Below are 21,975 nucleotides of genomic sequence, written 5' to 3'. Positions count from 1 at the left end.
TGTGTGTGTGTGTGTGTGTGTGTGTGTGTGTGTGTGTGTGTGTGTGTATTTTAAGTTTTTATTAAAGTAATTTGTACACCCAACAGGGGACTCAAACTCATGACCCCAAGATCAAGAGTAGCATGCTTTTTTCGGCTAAGCCAGCCAGGTGCCCTGTGTTTTTGTTGTTGTGTATTATAGCCTTGCAGTGGATGTGAAGTCGCACCTCACTGGGGCTTTGCTTTGCATTTCCCTGATGACTAATGGTGTTGAACATCTTTTCAGATGCTCATTGGCCATTTGTGTATCATCTTTAGAGGAATGTCTATTCGCCTTCTTTGCCTGTGTTTTAATTGGGCAGATCTTTGATCTTGCTATGGCCATCACATTGTAGGCACCTAATGTGTATTCATTTATTGAACAGACTAAGTAGATGAATGGCTGCATTGGTATGTCATATTTTATACTCATAATGCCTAATATGAGAGAGTGAAGTAATAATGTTTGTGAGAACAGAGACCCTGCCTGTTTCTTTTATGCCCAGTGCCTCCAACACTCTCCTAGAGCTTGGCATGGTGTAGGTGTTCAATAACTGCTTGTTGAGTGACTGAATGGTTGTAACATTTTTTACTACAAATACAAATAACAGAAGAAATTATCAATAAGGTACATGATTACTTTAATGAGCATGATATCAACTGGAAAATACTTGCAAACATGTGAACAGATGGTGTCATTGCCATGACCTGTGGAACAAGGGCATGGGGCCACTGTGCTCACTGGATACACCAAGAGCTGCTGTCTGGTTCATTTATAAAACATTTGGCCTGTGGTTCATTCATCTTTTTTCTGTCTCAGTGTTTCTCTTTAACAGTGATGTGAATACTCTTTTTATTTATTTTTTTAAAGGGGAGCTATATTATACAGTCATATGCTGTTTCAGAAGACATGTGCTACCTAAATTGCTCTTCATCCTTCTAGAAAAAAATATTAAAGAGTAGGAAGTCTTGACACAGTAAAAACAACCCAAGACTAGGTAACATGAATGAATTCACCATTTAACTTAATAAAAAATGTCTCCAAAGGTGACTTCTTGGGCAGATCGTTTTCAAGCTTAGACACTTCATCAGAAACTGAAAGTCTTTGTTGCAAATATAATTTTATGCAATGCAAACAAAACTTGAGAGTTCGATGAAGATGAGAAGTAATGAATCTTCTCAATATTTTGAGGTTCTGAGCTGTAGTGACTAAAGCTTTAGTGATTAAGAGTGATTTTGTGATTAAAGCTATAGCAATTTAAGAATACTATGACTTTTTAAATAATCTTGACACACGAAAATTGTTTCATAACAATGTTCCTAGTCAGATTAAGTGGCCATTGGTTCTGAAGTCCTTTCCTTACCGTGTGACCCAAGAGACTAATCCCAGAGTAAAATATAATTAGGAAACATTCACCAACAGCAACCTAAAATACTGCCACATTACAAATTTTGGGCATCTCTCCTCACGTTTAAAGAAAAGTTGTTGCAAACATTGAGGCATTGTAATAAAAAGGATTGTGGCCTGAATGCTGAACTTACTGTTCAATGTCTCTTTTAATTCATCCAGTTTTCCAAAATTGATAAATTTAGTGAAATAACATTTTACCTGTAAGTCTGATTTTTTAAAAATACTATATTTACATTAAAGATAATACGGCCTTTGGATAAAATTCTATCATCATTAGGATTCATCTACAATTAAACTACTTTATACACTTAAGTTTGAAAGAATGCAGAATTTTGTAATTAAAATAGGCTGAGAAGGTGCTCTTTGTTTTGGGCTCACTCCTAGGCTTCTTATGTGCATTTTTACTCCAGTACGGTTTGGACCTCTGATGGAAAAGTTGGAGAAGTTTCAATATTTGTGATTTGTCACATGAATTTAAAAACTCCCATGGGGCGCCTGGGTGGCGCAGTCGGTTAAGCGTCCGACTTCAGCCAGGTCACGATCTCACGGTCCGTGAGTTCGAGCCCCGCGTCGGGCTCTGGGCTGATGGCTCAGAGCCTGGAGCCTGTTTCCGATTCTGTGTCTCCCTCTCTCTCTGCCCCTCCCCCGTTCATGCTCTGTCTCTCTCTGTCCCAAAAATAAATAAACGTTGAAAAAAAAATTTTTTTAAACTCCCACTACTGGAGAAGGTTCCCCACAGGGGGAAAAAAAAAGCCACAAAACAGCTTGGAAGTTTTTAATAGAATTAACAGTGACTATTACAAAAAGAATTTTCAGAGGGAAGAGTAAAGGAACCCCGCAGAAGAGTCCAAGCAAGCAAGGACTTGCATCAGCCAGAAGCCATCACCACCTCTAAGCCTGAAGGTGTTACTTGACCCTGTGAGTGGAGCTATGGGGAAGGAGACCATCCCAAACCTGGAATCTGGTCATAGCAGGACACAGTCTTCGCCAGACCATGGCGCTGAGGCAGGGAAGATGTACGCTGAACTCCCTGTCCTGTGCTGCGATCTCTTACTACTGCTTGCATTGACCAAAGCCCTTCCAGAACCCAGAGGGCAACAGAGCCCTCATGATGAAGTCCTTACATGTTACTCCACAGTATCTGAGGTAGAAAAAAGTCAGGCCCTCCGCTCAGGGAGAAGCTGCATTCGTTCAGACCTTTGCTTGCAATTGCAGAAGCCACCTCCATCTAGCTTAAGCAAAATGAAGACTGTGTCACAAGGCTGCAGGGTGAAACGGCAGCTGAGTTAAAAAGGCAGGCAGGAAGATGGGACCTGGGAGCTCATAAAATCCAGAACATGCTCCTTTTGTGTTACGCTTCAATCCATTACTGGTTTAATCTTCCCTGGGAAACCAGGAAAGTCTTTCTCTGCTGCGTGGTTTGCCAGGAGGAGAGGGTGAACTTCAACATGAGTTTGTAGGTTTTATTTCTGATTCCCGCTCTTTGTTCCAATCCCAGCTCCCAGGAAAACTCACTCTGACTGGAATACTTTGGATGAAGTGCAACGCTCCTGGTCCCTGTGCCAAGGGAACAGGGATATAGGACAGAAACGTGCTGAGATCCCACCCCCATGCATTCCACACAGGACAGTTCTTAAACTTTGCTTTTGAGCCAGTGCCAAAACTACTGAAATACAAAGTAATTTTAAGTATATGTGTATTTTGAATATGTATATAAATTTTAAGAACATACACACTTAATACACATGCACACAAGCGCAAATACATACTCATTTTATCCTGTAAGAATAACAATGTTTAATGTAAGGTTTATCACAGAAAGTATTATAGAACCTAACATTTGTTGTTATACAACTTTATATAATGTATTGAATTTTCTTGTTACAGTGACTTTGAGATGAGTACCGTTTTCACCATTTGGCATGTAAAAAATTGTGTAGAGGTTGAGTAGATCATTCCTATTTCTTTTATACTTCAGGGAGATAGTAGCTGAAAAATTTTGAATCACCTGGTCTTACAGCCTAGATACAGTATCAGAATAAAGGAATGGGATGACACCAAAATATCGATTATGGTTCATGGGACTCTCCTGAATGTTTGTGTTGTACCTCTTTAGATATATCAGGATTGGAGATAAAGAATGTGAATTTAACAGGAACTTTCGCCTTATCCTTCACACAAAACTGGCAAATCCTCACTATCAGCCAGAATTGCAAGCTCAGACAACCCTCCTCAATTTCACGGTCACAGAAGATGGTCTAGAAGCCCAGCTCCTGGCAGAGGTGGTCAGTATTGAAAGGCCAGATCTGGAGAAACTTAAGGTAAAAATTATGAAATTGTGTGTCAACACTTACTATCTGCTTTGCACAAGACACAGGAGTATAAGATAGGATTCCTGCCCTCCACAGCTTTATGGTCTAACTAAGAAAAATGAGGATGTATGTGAACAATAAACAGTTCAAGGGCACTCCTGTTAAAGAAAGTAGTTAGCATCGTGCCCCTGGTAGGAGTTGGGCTAGCTGTAGGTCTGGTTTGATGCAGGTCACTAGGACAAATAAGGAGACATATAAATCATGGAAAACAGAAGTAGAGAAGCAGATACATGTTCTCGTAGGTTCAGTGACAACAGTCCAATTCAGTCATGACAAAAGAAAGAAAAAGAAGACTAATAGAGTAAGGTGGGAAAAATCAAGAGGCTCATAGCTAGTGATGATTAGCACTTACTGGAAAATGTATGACTTTACACTGACTTTAAAAAATACTGAAAATACTTAAAATGAGGGTTGAATACAAAAAACTAAAAAAAAAAAAAAAACAAAAAAACAGAAAACAAAAAAAACACAAACAAAAAGACAGAGGAAGCCTGAAAAGGTAGAAAGAAGTCAATGGTAGAGGTGAGTGGTTGCTACAGAGACCGTATGACCTGCAAAACCAACGATATTTACTGTCTGGCCTTTTATGGAAGCTGTTTGCTGCTCCTGGTGTAACGGTTTTCAAATGGTAAATTCTCAGAACATCAGGATCAGCCGGAGGCCTGAAATGTAAAGTCTCAAGCCACAGACCAGGTCTTGCCAAGTGTGAGATTCTGGAGGTAGGCCCAGCGGTCTGTTTTACCAACCCCTGCAAGGGATTCTCACCCATGTTCAGACCCCATTTGAGACGGCTTTTAATTGGATTGATTTCTGTGTCAGCCAAAGACAGCTCTGAGTTCAAGGCTGGGTGTGAGTGGGCACAGTTCCCTGAGGTCTTCTGGCAGGAGTGCTCACATTCAGTGGCATTGCAACCTGCCAGCCCCGAGTGACCCAAGGGCAGTGTTCAGAGATCGCAGGGGTGCTGCTTTGTGCATAACTGCCAGCTTGGACAGGGAACACGTCTACATTCGAAACACCCCCAAGACCATATAAAAAAAATAGTCTTGAGGCACCTGGTTGCTCAGTTGGCTAAGCATCCAAGTCTTGATTTTTGGCTCAGGTCATGATCCCACGGTCATGGGATCACACCTCCCATTGGGCTCCGAGCTGAATGTGGAGCTTGCTTAAGATTCTCTTTGTCTCCCTCTGCCCCTCTCCCTTATTCATGTATGCTCTCTATAAAAAAAGAAAAGAAAAGAAAAAAGAAAAGAAAAGAAAAATAGACTTGTTATGGTAATACACTTAGGTTTTTTTCCCCCCAAATCCTTCACAGTTTGGTTAATTTCTTTTTTTTAAGTTTATTTATTTTGAGGGAAAGAGCATGAGCAGGGGAAGGGCAGAGAGAGAATCTGAACCAGGCCCCATGCTGTCAGCATGGAGCCCAACCTAGGGCTCGATCTCACAAACTGTGAGATCATGCCCTGAGCCAAAATCAAGAGTTGGACACTAAATTGGCCGAGCCTCCCAGGCACCCCTGGTTAATTTCTTTATATGCTTTTACTTTAGATAATGGAATTTTTCACACATGCACATAAAATAGTTACAAATTTCCATGTTGGCATCATTGATGAGCAATATTTTGCCTTTCTACCCTACTTTTTTATCAGAAGCAAGCTTTTAAAATAAATGTTAATTTATTTTGGAATAATTTTAGATTTATTTACAGAAAAGTTGCAAGATATTACAGAGTTCCTCTATATCACTAGCCCATTTTAAGTTTCTTCCAATGTTATCCTTCTTCTTTGTAACATAAAAATAAAATGTACTTAAAATACTGGTCTGCTTCCGAGTGCCTGGGTGGCTCATTCAGTTAAGCCTGCACCTCTTGATTTTGGCTCAGGTCATGATCTCACAGTTTTGAGATGGAACCCTTCTTCAGGCTCTGTGCTGAGCATGGAGCCTGCTTGGGGTTCTCTCTCTCTCTCTCTCTCTCTCTCTCTCTCTCTCTCTCTTTCTTTCTCCTTCTCTTTCTGCTCCTTCCCTGCTTGTGCTCTCTCTTTCTCAAAATATATACTAAAAAAATTTTTTTAGCAAAATAGTGTTCCGCTTCAATAACACATGTCCATTTGATGTTGTTCATTAAGACATAGTAATATTTCTTCCTATTTTTATGTTTTATTGAGATTTAATTCACCTACCCTTTTTTCCCTCAAACTGTTATTGAAATTCTAGTTAACATAAAGTGTAATATTGTTTTCAGGAGTAGAATTTAGTGATTCATCCCTTACATATAACACCCAGTGCTCAACACAAGTGCCCTCCTTAATGCCCATCATGCATTTAGCCCATCTCCCACCCACCTCCTTCCACGAACCTTCAGTTTGTTCTCTAATCCTAGTCTCTTATGGTTTGTTTCCCACCTTTTCCCCCCTTTTCTATATGTTTATCGGTTTTGTTTAAGTTGTATGTATGAGTAAAATCATTCGGTATTTGTTTTTCTCTGCCTGACTTATTACACTTAATATAATATACTCTAGCTCCATCCACATCATTGCAAATGGCAAGGTTTCATTCCTCTTGATGGCCATTGTCTGTATATACCACATCTTCTTTATTCATCAGTTGATGGACATTTGGGCTGCCTCCATAGTTTGGCTATTGCTGATAATGCTGCTATAAACACAGGGGTACGTGTACCCCTTTGAGTCTATTTTCATATCCTCTGAGTAAATACCTAGTAGTGCAATTGATGGGTCATAGGGTAGTTCTATTTTTAACTTTTTGAGGAGCCTCCATACTGTTTTCCAGAGTGGCTGCACCAGTTTGCATTCCCACTAACAGTGTTAGAGATTCTCCGTTCTCCACATCCTTGCCAACACTTGTTGTTTGTGTTGTTAATTTTAGCCATTCCGACCAGTGTAAGGCGGCATCTCATTGTGGTTTTGATTTGTGTTTCCCTGATGATGAATTATGTTGAGCATCTTTTCATGTGTCCATCTGGATGTCTTCTTTGGAAAACCGTCTGTTCAAGTCTCATGCCCATTTCTTAACTGGGTTATTTGTTTTCTGGGTGTTGAGATTGATAGTTCTTTATAGATACTGGTTATTAACCCTTTATCATATATGTCATTTGCAAATATCTTTTCCCATTCTGTAGGCTGCCTTCCAGTTTTTATTGATTGTCTCTTGCTCTGTGCAGAAGTTTTTTCTTTTGATAAAGTCCCATTACTTCATGTTTGCTTTTGTTTCCCTTACTAGACACGTGTCTAGTAAGAAGCTGCTCTGGCCGAGGTCAGCAAGGTTGCTGCCTATGTTCTCTTCTAGGATTTTGATGGTTTCCTGTCTCACGTTTAGGTCTTTCATCCATTTTGAGTTTACTTTTGTGTATGGTATAAGAAAGTGGTCTAGTTTCATTCTTCTGTATGTTGCTGTCCAGTTTTCCCAACACCATTTGTTAAAGAGACTGTCTTTTTTCCATTGGATATTCTTTCTTGCTTTGTCAAAGATTGGTTGACCATATAGTTGTGGGTCCATTTCTGAGTTTTTTATTCTGTTTCATTGGTCTATGTGTTGGTTTTGCACTGGTATCATATTACCTTGATGACTACAGCTTTGTAGTACAGCTTGAAGTCTGGAGTCATGATGCCTCCAGGTTTGGTTTTCTTTTCAAGATTGCTTTGGCTCTTTGGGGTCTTTTGTGGTTCCATACAAATTTTAGGATTCATTGTCCTAGCTCTATGAAAATTGCTGGTGGTATTTTGATAGGGATTGCAGTAAATCTCATACCCTTTTTAATTGTATAATTCGTTGTATATTAGGTTATTCACAGAGTATCAATTCTACATTTTCAGCACCTCAAAAAAAAAATAAATGCTTATTAGCTGTTAATCTCCAGTGTCCGTTCCCACCTACCTCATAACAGTCGTTAATCTCCTTTTACCCCTATAGATTTGCCTGTTCTGGACATTTCATATAAATGGAATCATTAAATACATGGCCTTTGTACATGGCTTCTTTCACTTAGCATAATGTTTTCAAGGTGCATCCATGTTGTAGTGTATACCAATTCTTCATTTTTTATATCTGAATAATATTTCATTGTACAGATATATATATATGTCATATTTTATTTATGCCATCATGGGTTGATGGATATTCAGGTTGTTTCCACTTTTTGGCTATGATGCTTAATGCTTCTGTGAATGTTCATGCATAAGTTCTTGTGTGGACGTATATTTTTCAATTCTCTTGCATATGTGCCTAGCGGCAGAATTGCTAGGTTACATATTGACTCTACATTTAACATTCAAGGAACTGCCAGACTGTTTTCAAAGCAGTTGGACCATTTTACATTTTTACCAACTATGTGTAAAAGACCCAATTTCTTCACATCTTCACCAACACTTTTTGCTCTCTTTTTGCTAATAGCCACATTAATGCATGTGAAGTGGTATTTCACTATGGTTTTGATGTTCTTTTCCCTACAGGCTAATGGAATTGAGCATCTTTTCATATATTTATTGGTTTGATATGTCCTCTTTGGAGAAACATCTATTCAAATCTTATGCCCATTTTTAAAATTGGGTTATTTTTATTGTGTTGTAGGAGTCTTTATGTTTTTTTAATATTATACTCTCATTGGGCACATAGTACAAAAATATTTTCTCCCATTCTGTGGGTTGTCTTCACTTTATTGATCGTGTCTTCTGAAGCACCTAACTTTAATTTTGATGAAATCCAGTTTATCTCTTTTTTCTTTGTTGCTTGTGCTTTTGATATCATATTTATGAAACCATTGCCTCATAAAAGTTTGTGAAGATTTACTCCTGTGTTTTCTTCTAGGAGTTTTATGGTTTTAGTTCTTACATTCAGGTCTGTGATCCATTTTGAGTTAATTTTTGTTTGCAGTGTGAGGTAGGGATCCAGCTTCATCCTTTTGCATGTGGATACCCAGCTGTTTGGTACCATTTGTTTAAAAAAATTTTCGTTTCTCCTTGCATTGCCTTTGCTACTTGTCAGAGATCAGTAGACCATATTTCTGTGGATCTGTTGTCTACTTTGTGAATACCACACCTTCCTTATTAGTGGTAGCTTTATAGCAAGTCTTTAAGGTGAGTATTGTCAATCTTCCAACTTATTTTTCTTCCATATGCTGACTGTTGGCTCTTCTGAATTTTATACCTTTCTGTGTATACTTTATAGTCAGTTTGTCAGTATCCACAAAATAATGTGCTGGGATTTTGACTGATAGTATGTTGAATCACAGAAAGGAAAATGTGGTATCTTAACAATATTGGATTTTCCTATCATGAATATGAATTATGTCTACATTTTTTAGATCTTTGATTTCATTCATCAGAACATGGTAGAATTCTTCATACATATCTTCAATATGATTTCCTAGATTTTTATCTAAGCAGTTCAGTTTTTTGGTCCTAATGTAAATGGTATTGTACTATACATTTTAATTTCCAATTGTTCATTGCTAGCGTATAGAAAAGCAGTTGGGTTTTGTACACTAACCCTGTATCTTGCAGCTTTGTTATAATCTCTTGTTAGCTAGGAGTCTTTTTGTTGATTCTTTGGGGATTTCTACAAAGACAACCATGCTGTGTGTGAACAAAGACTGTTTATTTCTTCCATTCCCATTCTGTATACATTTTATTTATTTTGTTGTCTTATTGAATTAGTTTAAGACGTTCAGTACAATGTTGAATAGAAGTGGTGAAAAGAGATATTTGTGCCAGTTCCAGTTTTGGGGGGAAAGCATCTAGTTCATCGCCATTAAGTGGAATATGTAATGAATGTAGGTTTCATTTTTAGATGTTCTCTATCAAGTTGAAGTTCACCTCTATTTGTACTTTTCTGGGAGTCGTTATCATAAATGAGTGTTGGATTTTTTCAGTTTTTTTTTCTTCATCTATTGGTATATCATATTTTTTTTCTTAAGCCTTTTGATGCAATGGATTACATTACTTGACTTTTCAATGTTGAACCAGACTTGCATACCTGGAATAAATTCTACTTACTATAGTATATATTTCTCTTCACACATGTGTTTGATTTTGTTTGCTAATATATTGTTGAGGATTTTTACATATATGTTCATGAAAGATACTGGGTCTATAGTTTTGTTTTTTCTTGAAATGGCTTTATCTGGTTTCAATATTAGGCTAATGGGGACCTCATACAATTAGGAAGTATTCCCTTTGCTTCTATTTTCTGGAAGAAATAGTAGAAAGTTGATAGCATTTCTTCCTTAAATCTTTGGTAAACTCATCAGTGAAATCGTCTGGGCCTGGTGCTTTCTTTTTTGGAAGATTGTTGTCAATTCAAATTTTTATTTAGATATAGGCCCATTCAGATTATCTAGTTTTCCTTGTGTGAGTTCTTGGTAGATGTGTCTTTCAAGAAATTGGTCTACTGCATCTAAATTATCAAATTTGTGGGCATAAACTCATTCATAATATCCTTTTACTATCCTTTAATGCCCACAGAGTCAGTAGTGATGGTCCTTCTTTAATTTCTGACATTGTAATTAATGCTTTCTCTTTTTCTTGGTTAGCCTGGCTCCAGGGCTAAAACTTTTGTTGATTTTTGTAAAGAATCAACTTTTGACTGATGATTTTTTCCCCCATTGGTTTCCTGTTTTAATTTTTATTGATTTCTGCTCTAATTTTTATTGTTTATTTTCATCTCCTTGCTTTATATTTATATTGCTTTTCTTTCACTAGCTTCTTAAGGTAAAAGCATAGATCATTAATTTTAGATCTTTCTTCTTTTCTACTGTGTGCTCAGTGCTACAAATTTTCCTCTCAGCACTGCTTTTGCTTCATCTCACACATTTTGATAAATTGTATTTTCATTTTTATTTAGTTTGATATATTTTTAATGTCTTTTGAGATTTCTTTCACCTACATATTATTGAGAAGTACACTGTTTAATCTCCAAATACTTGGGGAGTTTTCCAGCTGTCTTTCCATTTAGTAATTCCTTATTTGATTTCATTGTGGTTTGAGAGTATACTTAGTATTTCTTTCTTTTAAAACTTTTTCAGGTGTGTTTTATGGTTCAGAGTTTGGTTTATCATGTGAATATTTTATGTGAACTTGAAAGAAATATGTACTCTGCTATTATTTGATAAAGTACAGTAAAACCTTGGTTTGCAAGCATAATTTGTTCCAGAAACATGCTTGTAATCCAAAGCACTTGTATATCAAAGCAAATTTCCCCATAAGAAATAATGGAAACTCAGATGATTCATTCCACAACCCAAAAATATTCATGTAAAAATGTTTACATACTGTAATATAATACAAAATAATAAAGAAAATACAAAATGCAAGGAAAAATAAATTGACCTGCACTTACCTTTGAAAAACCTTTGTGTCTGGTGTGAGGAAGACAAAAGAAGGTTACTGTGTAAATGACTTTCATTAGCACGAAAGGAATCACTCCTATCTGATGGCTCAATGGAATCTCTTTCTTTTTGTGCAGCTTTAACAAGGAACCTATCCAGTGACACTTGCTTTCGCCTCCTTTTGAGGATTTTTGTGGAAATGTAACATTACTTTGATGATCACCCATAATCCCACAGGGAGAGAGGCAGGGGGAATGAGGGAGAAGAACCATTTGCTCATTTGTGATCATGTGACATTCGGGGTCACTACTCGTATTCCAAGACATTGTTCTTTTATCAGGTTCAAATTTATTAGAAATGTTTGATCATCTTAGGGAATACTTGCAGAACAAGTTACTCGCAATCCAAGGTTTTACTATATTCTATAAATGTCACTTACATCCAGTTAATAGTGCTGTTTAGTTCAACTATATTGTTGCTGACTCTCTGTCTACCAGAATCCATTAATTCTAGATACAGGAGTTTTGAATTCTTCAGCAATGTGGCCTTGTGTGCTTCTTGGAGTTCCGTCAGTTTCTGTCGCCTGTATTTTGACACTTGGTTGTCAGAGACATGCTCACTAAAGATTTGTGGTTTTTTTTAAGAGAATTGATCCCTTTATCATTATATAATTCTCCTCTTTGTGCTGGATAATCTTCCTTGTTCTCGTGTGTACTTTGTCTGAAATTAATGTAGCTGCTCCAGCTTTCTTTTGCTGAGCGGTAAGTGGTGTAACTTTCTCCATCCCTTTCCTTTAAGCAGAGTAGATTTCTTTTAGAAAGTAGACAGTTGGGTCCTACTTTTTTGATCCATTTTGTCAGTCTGTGTCTTTTAATTGATGTATTTAGAAAATTCACAAAGAGATTATTGATGCAATTGGATTAAAATCTACCATATTTGTGGGGCGCCTGGGTGGCGCAGTCGGTTAAGCGTCTGACTTCAGCCAGGTCACGATCTCGCGGTCCGGGAGTTCGAGCCCCGCGTCAGGCTCTGGGCTGATGGCTCAGAGCCTGGAGCCTGTTTCCGATTCTGTGTCTCCCTCTCTCTCTGCCCCTCCCCCGTTCATGCTCTGTCTCTCTCTGTCCCAAAAATAAATAAACGTTGAAAAAAAAAAATTTAAAAAAAAATAAAATAAAAAAAATAAAATCTACCATATTTGTCACTGTATATTTACTGTACTCTTCCTTACCCTTTTTTTTTTCATGCTTTTTTTTTCTTTCTGCCTTCTCTGGTTTTAATTGAGCATTTCATATAATTCCACTACCTGTGGTCTCCCAGCATATAAGTTATACCTCTTTTTTTTTTTTTAATGTAGTGGGGTTTTTTTAGTATTTACTATATACATTTACAAGTAACCTAAGTCCATTTTCAAGTCACATTATGATACTGCCTCCTAGGAAGTGCAAGTACCTTTTAACGTTTTCTCATTTCTTCCCTCCCATCTCTGGTAACACTGTTGTCATTCATTTCATTTATCGTAAGTTATAATCACTGAATACCTTGTTGTCTGTATTAGTTTGAACAGTTCCCTTAAGACTAAGAAAAAAATTTTTTACCTTCATTTATTCTTTGTCTGACATTCTTCCTTTATGTGGATGTGAGTTTCTGACCTCTATCTTTTTTTTTTCCTGTGTGACCAAAAACAACAACAACAACAAATTACTTGTAAGACATGTCTACCGGTGACAGAATCCTTCAGGTTTTTTTTCTTAAAAAAAAACGGGTTTTTTTGCTTAATTTTTGAGGACTGATTTGGCAGGAGACAGACTTGTAGACTGATCATTTATTTCTTCAATATTTTGAATATTTACTCTTTCCTTGCTTGCATGATTTCTCAGAAGTTCTTTGTAATTCTTGTCCTCTTTCTCCATAGGTGAGGTTTGTTTTTTCTTGTAGCTTCTTTTCACCTTGTTTCTTGGTATTTGATTTTCTGCAGTTTGAATATGATATGTCTAGGTGTAATTTGTTTTTGTTACTTATTCTGCTGTGAGCGTCCTGGATCTGTGGTTTGGTGAATGTCCATTAATTTTAGAAAATTCTTAGCCATCATTACCTCCACTATTTATTCTCCTTTTTCTCCTTCAGATATTGCTATGATGTGCATGTTAACACTTTTTGTAATTTTCCTACAGTTACCGGATATTCTTTTCCTTTTTTTCCTCTTTCCTTTTAAGCGTGAAAAGTTTTTCTTGACCTATATTGGAGTTTGCTGATGATTCCCTTGACTGTGTCCAACCTACTGATGAGCCTATCAGTGGCATCCTTCATTTCTGTCATAGTGTTTACTTCTAACATTTCCTTTCTTACAGTTTCCGTCTCTCACCTTAAATTGTCCAAATGGTCTTGCATGTTTTCCAGTTTCTCACGAGCCCCGTAGCACATTAAGCATAATTATTTTTAATTCTCAGCCTGATAATTTCAGAATTTCTGCCACTCCTGAGTGTTGTTCTGAGGTTTGCTTTGTCACTTCAGACTGTGCTTTTTGTCTTTCAGCATGCCTTGTACTTTTTTGTTGAAAGCCAGCTAGGATGTACTGGATAATTTGAAGTGAGGCCAATGGAACTTTAGTGTTAGGTTTTATATTTATGTGACTAGCACTTAGGCTGTGTGTCATGTTTGCTGTAGCTGTTGCTGTCATAGGTTTCACTTTCCTCTCATATCCCTGCTTTTGTCTGTCTGTGTCCTTGGATTTCCCTAGAAACTCCTTCTTAAATAGTCGGTACCTTGCAGCTCTCTGTTGGAATCCACTGTTATTATACTGGGGTCTGTTGATGCAGTGTGGTGGTAAGGTATTGTGGATGAGAGGTATTCTGCAATACTGTGTAATACTATGATTAAATCTCCGGGTTTCTCTCTTCAGAAGAGCTCATCATTTATTTTTATCTCCCCTTTGTGAGAAAAGAGATTGAGGGGAGGCTGAGTTGTCCAATCATCCTTCTCCCTAGGTCAGGTAAGGCTCTGATAATGTAATTTCCATTGAGGGAAGGCTTTTGTTACGAAAACAGAAAGCTCTTGGATATTTTAAAGGGTTGCTTTCCCCCTGGACATATTTTAAAATAGTTGCTTTTCCCCTTCCACTGCCCAAAGCAGGAGTAGATTTTTTTTTTCCTGGTCTTTACTGTGACAACCAGGTAAGTCTCTTAGAGGCAAATTCACAAAAGTATGGAGGGATTCCTAAGACTGAGCTCCCAGAGGTTTAAAACGGGAGCTCTGACTCCAGCAATTAGCCAATTACTCTGTGCATGTTCGCCATCAGCTGATTGTCTTTATTTACCCATCCCTCTGGCTTTTAGAGTGGCAGTTGACCTGTAACCTTTGTTCTTTGAAGGATGTAAGAAGAGTCGAGGATTAGCTTTTTTCCTTTGTGAGGATGGAAATGATGACTTCCAACTTTTTAGATTTGAAGCAGAAGTTTCTTCCTATAGAATAGAATAGGTTCTTCCTATAGGTTCATGATGTTAAATGATTATGACAGACATTCATTCTCTGGACGCTGGAGTGCACCCAGATCTTAACATATTTTGTGACTTGCTTAAAAAAAATGTTTAACGTTCACTTTTGAGAGAGTGCGTATGTGTATGCAAGTTAAGGAGGGGTACAGGAGAGGAGACAGAGGATCTGAAGTGGGTTCTTCACTGACAGCAGTGAGCCCAATGTGGGGCTCAAACTCACAAACCACAAGATCATGACCCGAGCCAAAGTCGGCCACTCTACCAACTGAGCCAGCCAGGTGCCCCTCTGACTTGTTTTAAAATAAGTTTCTAGGGGCACTTGGGTGGCTCAGTTGGTTAGGCATCCAACTTTGGCTTGGGTCATAATCTCACAGTTCATGAGTTCGAGCCCCACGTCGAGTTCTGTGCTGACAGCTCAGAGCCTGGAGCCTGGTTCACTGGAGCCTGATTCAGATTCTGTGTCTCTCTCTCTCCCCCTCCTGTTTGTGCGCTCTCTCTCTCTCTCTCTCTCTCTCTCTCTCTCTCTGCCTCTCTTGCATGTGCGCGCTCTCTCTGTGTCTCAAAGAATAAATTAATATTTAAAAAATTTTATATAAGTTTTTAAAGAGGATGATTAGTATATTTTTAATTTTGTATGTTTTTAAGTGTGTTTACTATATATGGTTCCATGAAATTGACAATTAAAGAAACTGCTTACAAACATGAATTTAACCGCCATTTCTCAGACTTTTCTTGGTTTTGTTAGTTGGTTTTGACAAAGCACCAGAATGACTTTAAGATCGAGCTGAAGTATCTGGAGGACGACCTCCTTCTGCGCCTTTCTGCAGCAGAGGGGAGCTTCCTCGACGACACCGAGCTGGTAGAGAGGCTGGAGAGGACCAAGGCGACCGCAGCAGAGATAGAGCGGAAAGTAAGAAGGCCCCAAGGACACCTGGAGGGTCACAGTGCTCCCTTTGAATCAAGTGGTTGGGATCAAAATGTGATCAAACTTGACAGTTTGCTTAAGAGGACTCACTTGTTGTGGATTTAAGGTCATTTAATAAACTGCCCTTAAAAACCAGAATGTGGGGGGCTCTGCCTGGAGCCAGAGGTGGTTGAACTTGTGCCTCTCATAATTCAGCAGAGATCCTGTCATCCACATGAGACTCTGTGAGGCTGTTATTTTTTCTGAGTGACTAAATCTGAAGAGAATTGGAGCCTGCTGGTTTACATGGTGTAAAATCTAAAAAGGCTTAGCATCCAGCTCTGGCAAACTGACACCTTCCAGTCTCACCACAGGTTTCCTGGTCTGTTGTACATTTTAGAGAAATGTTTAGAGCTAAAGTTGTGTTTACAGGCCTTCACTGGCAGGAGAGAGAGAGCAAGGCATGGTCTCCTGCTGTACTCAGATGCATTATTCACCCTGGGAAACAATGACATTTCCTAAGAGCCAGTAAAAATTTTTATTGAGTAGACTTCCTGCTGAATGTCCAACATATGTCCCAACATGTCCTACGTGTGGTAGGCACTTCGGACTTTCACGAGTGTCCATGACCCTTAAAATTCCATTGTGTCAAAGTGGGAGGAATCTCATTTGTTTTCTGCAATATCTTCATTACTTACCAATCTGTTAATTACCCAGTTGAGACTGTGTCACCACACATCCTATATGTTTATCTTAATTTAAACAAAGAAATGGAATCCCACATTACTCTGTCCTTTTAAGTAAGTGAATTCTTGGTGGCTCCTAAGATGGTAAAGATTAGAGCAATTAAGTAAATTAGGTCTTAGCTTTGAAGTTAGCTTCTAATTGTCTCTTAAAATGCCTCTTCCTTTCTTCTTAATATATTACTATGTAGGGATTCCCCTTTCTGCTCTGTTTTATTTCCTTTTATACACAATTATGAAGAATCAAGTCTGTAAGAAAGGTTGGGGGAAAAAAAGCTATCTTAAAAAGCTATAGGAGCAGGGGTGCCTGGGTGGCTCTGTCCATTGAGCATCCAACCTCAGCTCAGGTCATGATCTCATGCTTCATGAGTTCGAGCCCCACATTGGCTCACTGCTGTCAGTAAAGAGCCCGCTTCAGATCCTCTGTCCCACTCTCTCTTTGTGCCCCCCCGCTCGTCTCCACTCATGCTGTCTCTCTCAAATATAAAGATAAACATTAAAAAAAAAAAAAAGGTATGGGACCAGCAGTAGTCCTAGATTTAAAAAAAAAAAAATTTTTTTTAAGTTATTTGAGCCTTGAATAAAAATGAGTATGTTGGTTGTGGTGGTGGAGGTATTGTTCTTTTAATTATCTTTCTGAATGTACCCAGAGGCTAATAGATAAAGATAAACTACATGGAAATATATGAGCATATGGATCATCTGGTGCAAAGTCAGAGAGTCATGAGAGTCTTCACATAAAGGCTTTTTCAGTAAACATGGCTATTGGATATATCATTGACCTTGGCTGCTTTCGTATACCTTGTTGACTAATAAAGTTATCAGCATTGAACTGACCCAGCAGACTTGTAAGAGCTATCCCAGGGAGGTGATATAGCTGGGTTATTAAACCTGAAAAAGAGAGGGGAGGCAGGAAGGTGACATTACTCAGAACAAATTCTGTGAAACCACAGCCCCTAGTCAGATTTGCTTAATTTGTAACCATAAAACAGCTAGAGTCAGGTCTATTCTCACTGAAAACTCAGTTTATGAAAAAAATTATTTTAAAATATGAATCTAATAATTTTAGAAAAATTCAAGCACATAAATTTCATACATGTTTTCTGTTTTAATATGAACAATTTTTCATTTCAGATATGTCCCTTCCATCACTTGGGTAAGTATAAAGAATATGAAGAGTAAGTGGCCTATGTTGTTTGATCTCACCGTAGGTGATTGAAGCTAAAGAAAATGAAACAAAAATCAACGAGGCCCGAGAATGTTACAGACCAGTGGCAGCGAGAGCGTCTCTTCTTTATTTTGTTATTAATGACCTCAGAAAAATTAACCCCATCTACCAATTCTCTTTGAAGGTATGCTGAATAGGCTAAGAAAAAATTTCATGAGTTCAACTTGTTTCTGGAAGTTTGGAATTTACTTTTAAGCAATTGGTATATATCCAGTAAGGAGTCCTGAGGATCTAGCCAGCAAAAAAAAAAAAAAAAAAAAGAAAGAAAAGAAAAAGAAATTCTCATTTTCTCTGGAGCTTTTATTTGTAATTTTTAATAAGGCTCTGAGATAATTATGTGGCCTCATAATACATTTGGTTTTGTTCTTAAACAGAGTCTTGAGTTTATTATATATAAGGGAATTCTCCTTGAGACTCCTATACTTTTTTTGTAAAGCCATAAGTGTCTTATAAAAATATTACCCATATTATTTTGTTATAGTGGGAGAAAGAGTGAGAGCAACTATTCATTAAGTCCCTCTGTTACATGCAAGACATTTTTATACCTTGGTTCATTCTTAGGCTTAAAACATCTCAGTAAAGTATTTTATCCCTATTTTTTTTTAAAAAACTAACATTTTGAAACAAATTCCTCTGTAATTCACATCATAATTATAAGAGGCAGGATTTGAACTCATGACTAGGATCCCAAAGGCCATGCTCTATACTTTGCATCATTGTACTTCTGGGCAGTATTCATTCATGCTGTCGCTCAGTTTCTAAACAAATAGCTATTGAGATCAATCATGCCAGATGTTGTGCTGGTTACTCAGTGTACAGTTTTGAAAAAAACAAATATATGGGGGGGGGCATGTGTGTGTGTGTGTGTAAAAGTGATAAGTACAATGAGAGAGAATAGTAAAGATGGAGGTGCTGTTTTGGTTCAGGGAAGGCCTCTCAGAAGAAGTGACATTAGAGTTGATTCCTATAGAGTTTAGCCATGTATGAAATGTTTGCAGAAAACAAGGATGTGTGGGACATGAATGAGTTTGGGATTCCAGGTGGTGAATGAATGTATGTGGCTGGAGGGTAATTAATGAGTAAGGGAGAAGATGACAAGACAGGACTCTAGAGAGGTGGGGAAGTCTAGATCATAGGAGGCCTCATTGGCCAAATGGGGGGTTTTGGATTATAGTTTGTCTGAAAAAAGAAGCCATTGAAAGGTTTGAAGCAGACGTCTGATAGAATGACAAGACTCAAAAGTTAATAGACTTGTCATATGGTTTGAAGCTAAAATAATCAATCCTTAGAAATGGACTGGATATGGAAAATAAAGAAGAGGAAAAGAGTCAAGAGTAACTAGCAGGTTTTGGTTTAGGTTTAGGTTATGATCTCAGGGTCATGGGATCGAGCCCTGTGTCTAGCTCTACACTGAGCATGGAACCTGCTTAAGATTCTCTCTCTCTGCCCTTCACCCCCACTCATGCTTGTCCCCCTGCCCCTCACTCACTAAAAAAGGAAGAGAGGGAGGATGGATGAATTGGTAAAGTGAACCCAGCCACAAATAAAAAGAATAATATTTTATGCCCAAGTGGAATTCATACCAGGAATACAAGCTGGTTAAACATTTAAAAAATAACACAAAACAACAGAGAAAAGCCATATGATCCCTTCAGTGGATGCAGCCAAAGAATCTGACAAACTTCAATACCTGGTTAATGTCTCAATGTGAAAAAGGGCATCTACAAAAATCTACAGCTAGTAATATACTTGATGTTGAAAAACTAAACGCTTTCCCCTAAGATCAGGAATAAGAATGTCTTTTCTCAACACTTCTATTCATTACTGCCCTGCAGGTTATCCCCAGTGCAACAATATAATAAAAGGCACAGACATTTTAAAAGAAGGAGTGTCTTTTTTTCACAAATGACTTAATCATGTGTTTAGAAAATCTTCAGAAATCTACCAAAAAAAGCTACTAGGACTAAGAAGTGAGTTTTTAGCAAGATGGCAGGATATAAAGGCAATACTCAAAATCCATTGTTTTTATATATGAAGAACAAACAACTGGAAAATAAAATTAATAACTCAGTACTATTTACAACAGCTTCCAAATTCACGAAACTCTTAGGGATAATTTTAACAAAACAAATACAAGATCTGTGTGCTAAGTGCTGCAAAAACATTGTTGAAATATACCATGGAGAGAGATACCATGTTTGTGGATTAGAACACTCAGTGTTATTAAGATGATCTTTGGTCTTTCCAAATTGATCTGTAGATTCAATTCCATCTCAGCCAAATCCCTGGGGGCTTTTTAAAAATAGAAATTGGCAAGCTGATTCTAAAATTAAAAGGATTTAAAGTAACTAAATAATTTTGAAAAAGAAATTAAAAGGATTTAAAGTAACTAAATAATTTTGAAAAAGAACAACAAATTTACAATACATGATTTCAGGGCTTGTTATAAACTGATATTAATTGGCCTAAAGAAAAACACCCGAGACAATTTAATGAAGAAGGGATAGCTTTAATAACAAATGGTGCTGAGAAAACTCGATACCCACAAAGAATAAAATGAACCTTAAACATTACATCACATCCTCAGAACCTTCCTGCAGCTGCGTTCAGACCTCGCTGCTCTAGGCTCCGGGACACGTCCCATCCTTCCAGCCTGCGACTAGCAGTATAGAAAAAAAACTTCCTCCGATAGAGTCCACCAAAAGTCTGCTAGAACTGATACATGAATTCAGCAAAGTTGCAGGATACAAAATCAATGTACAGAAATCAGTTGCATTCTTATACACTAACAATGAAGCAACAGAAAGACAAATAAAGAAACTGATCCCATTCACAATTGCACCAAGAAGCATAAAATACCTAGGAATAAATCTAACCAAAGATGTAAAGGATCTGTATGCTGAAAACTATAGAAAGCTTATGGAGGTAATTGAAGAAGATTTAAAGAAATGGAAAGACATTCCCTGCTCATGGATTGGAAGAATAAATATTGTCAAAATGTCAATACTACCCAAAGCTATCTACACATTCAATGCAATCCCAATCAAAATTGCACCAGCATTCTTCTCGAAACTAGAACAAGCAATCCTAAAATTCATATGGAACCACAAAAGACCCCGAATAGCCAAAGTAATTTTGAAGAAGAAGACCAAAGCAGGAGGCATCACAATCCCAGACTTTAGCCTCTACTACAAAGCTGTCATCATCAAGACAGCATGGTATTGGCACAAAAACAGACACATAGACCAATGGAATAGAATAGAAACCCCAGAACTAGACCCACAAACGTATGGCCAACTCATCTTTGACAAAGCAGGAAAGAACATCCAATGGAAAAAAGACAGTCTCTTTAACAAATGGTGCTGGGAGAACTGGACAGCAACATGCAGAAGGTTGAAACTAGACCACTTTCTCACACCATTCACAAAAATAAACTCAAAATGGATCAAGGACCTGAATGTGAGACAGGAAACCATCCAAACCTTAGAGGAGAAAGCAGGAAAAGACCTCTCTGACCTCAGCCGTAGCAATCTCTTACTCGACACATCCCCAAAGGCAAGGGAATTAAAAGCAAAAGTGAATTACTGGGACCTTATGAAGATAAAAAGCTTCTGCACAGCAAAGGAAACAACCAACAAAACTAAAAGGCAACCAACGGAATGGGAAAAGATATTTGCAAATGACATATCGGACAAAGGGCTAGTATCCAAAATCTATAAAGAGCTCACCAAACTCCACACCCGAAAAGCAAATAACCCAGTGAAGAAATGGGCAGAAAACATGAATAGACACTTCTCTAAAGAAGACATCCGGATGGCCAACAGGCACATGAAAAGATGTTCAGCGTCGCTCCTTATCAGGGAAATACAAATCAAAACCACACTCAGGTATCACCTCACGCCAGTCAGAGTGGCCAAAATGAACAAATCAGGAGACTATAGATGCTGGATAGGATGTGGAGAAACGGGAACCCTCTTGCACTGTTGGTGGGAATGCAAATTGGTGCAGCCACTCTGGAAAGCAGTGTGGAGGTTCCTCAGAAAATTAAAAATAGACCTACCCTATGACCCAGCAATAGCACTGCTAGGAATTTATCCAAGGGACACAGGAGTACTGATGCATAGGGGCACTTGTACCCCAATGTTCATAGCAGCACTCTCAACAATAGCCAAATTATGGAGAGAGCCTAAATGTCCATCAAGTGATGAATGGATAAAGAAATCGTGGTTTATATACACAATGGAATACTACGTGGCAATGAGAAAAAATGAAATATGGCCTTTTGTAGCAACATGAATGGAACTGGAGAGTGTGATGCTAAGTGAAATAAGCCATACAGAGAAAGACAGATACCATATGGTTTCACTCTTATGTGGATCCTGAGAAACGTAACAGGAACCCATGGGGGAGGGGAAGGAAAAAAAAAAAAAAAAAGAGGTTAGAGTGGGAGAGAGCCAAAGCATAAGAGAC

At 37.9% G+C, this 21,975-nt stretch overlaps 1 protein-coding gene across 1 annotated transcript in view; it reads left to right on the top strand.

The window, feature by feature from the left end:
- Positions 1 to 21,975, top strand: part of DNAH11 (dynein axonemal heavy chain 11) — a 358,576-nt gene that overhangs the window by 293,747 nt on the left and 42,854 nt on the right. The window contains 3 exon segments of the mRNA XM_040472462.1: positions 3,545 to 3,749; positions 15,376 to 15,540; positions 17,489 to 17,629. Of these exon segments, the coding sequence (XP_040328396.1) occupies positions 3,545 to 3,749; positions 15,376 to 15,540; positions 17,489 to 17,629 (511 nt within the window).

The sequence above is a fragment of the Herpailurus yagouaroundi genome, unplaced genomic scaffold (genome assembly GCF_014898765.1).
Source record: "Herpailurus yagouaroundi ecotype Mexico unplaced genomic scaffold, PumYag 100, whole genome shotgun sequence".
NCBI lineage: Eukaryota > Metazoa > Chordata > Mammalia > Carnivora > Felidae > Herpailurus > Herpailurus yagouaroundi.
This window is presented reverse-complemented; position numbering and strand designations above follow the sequence as displayed.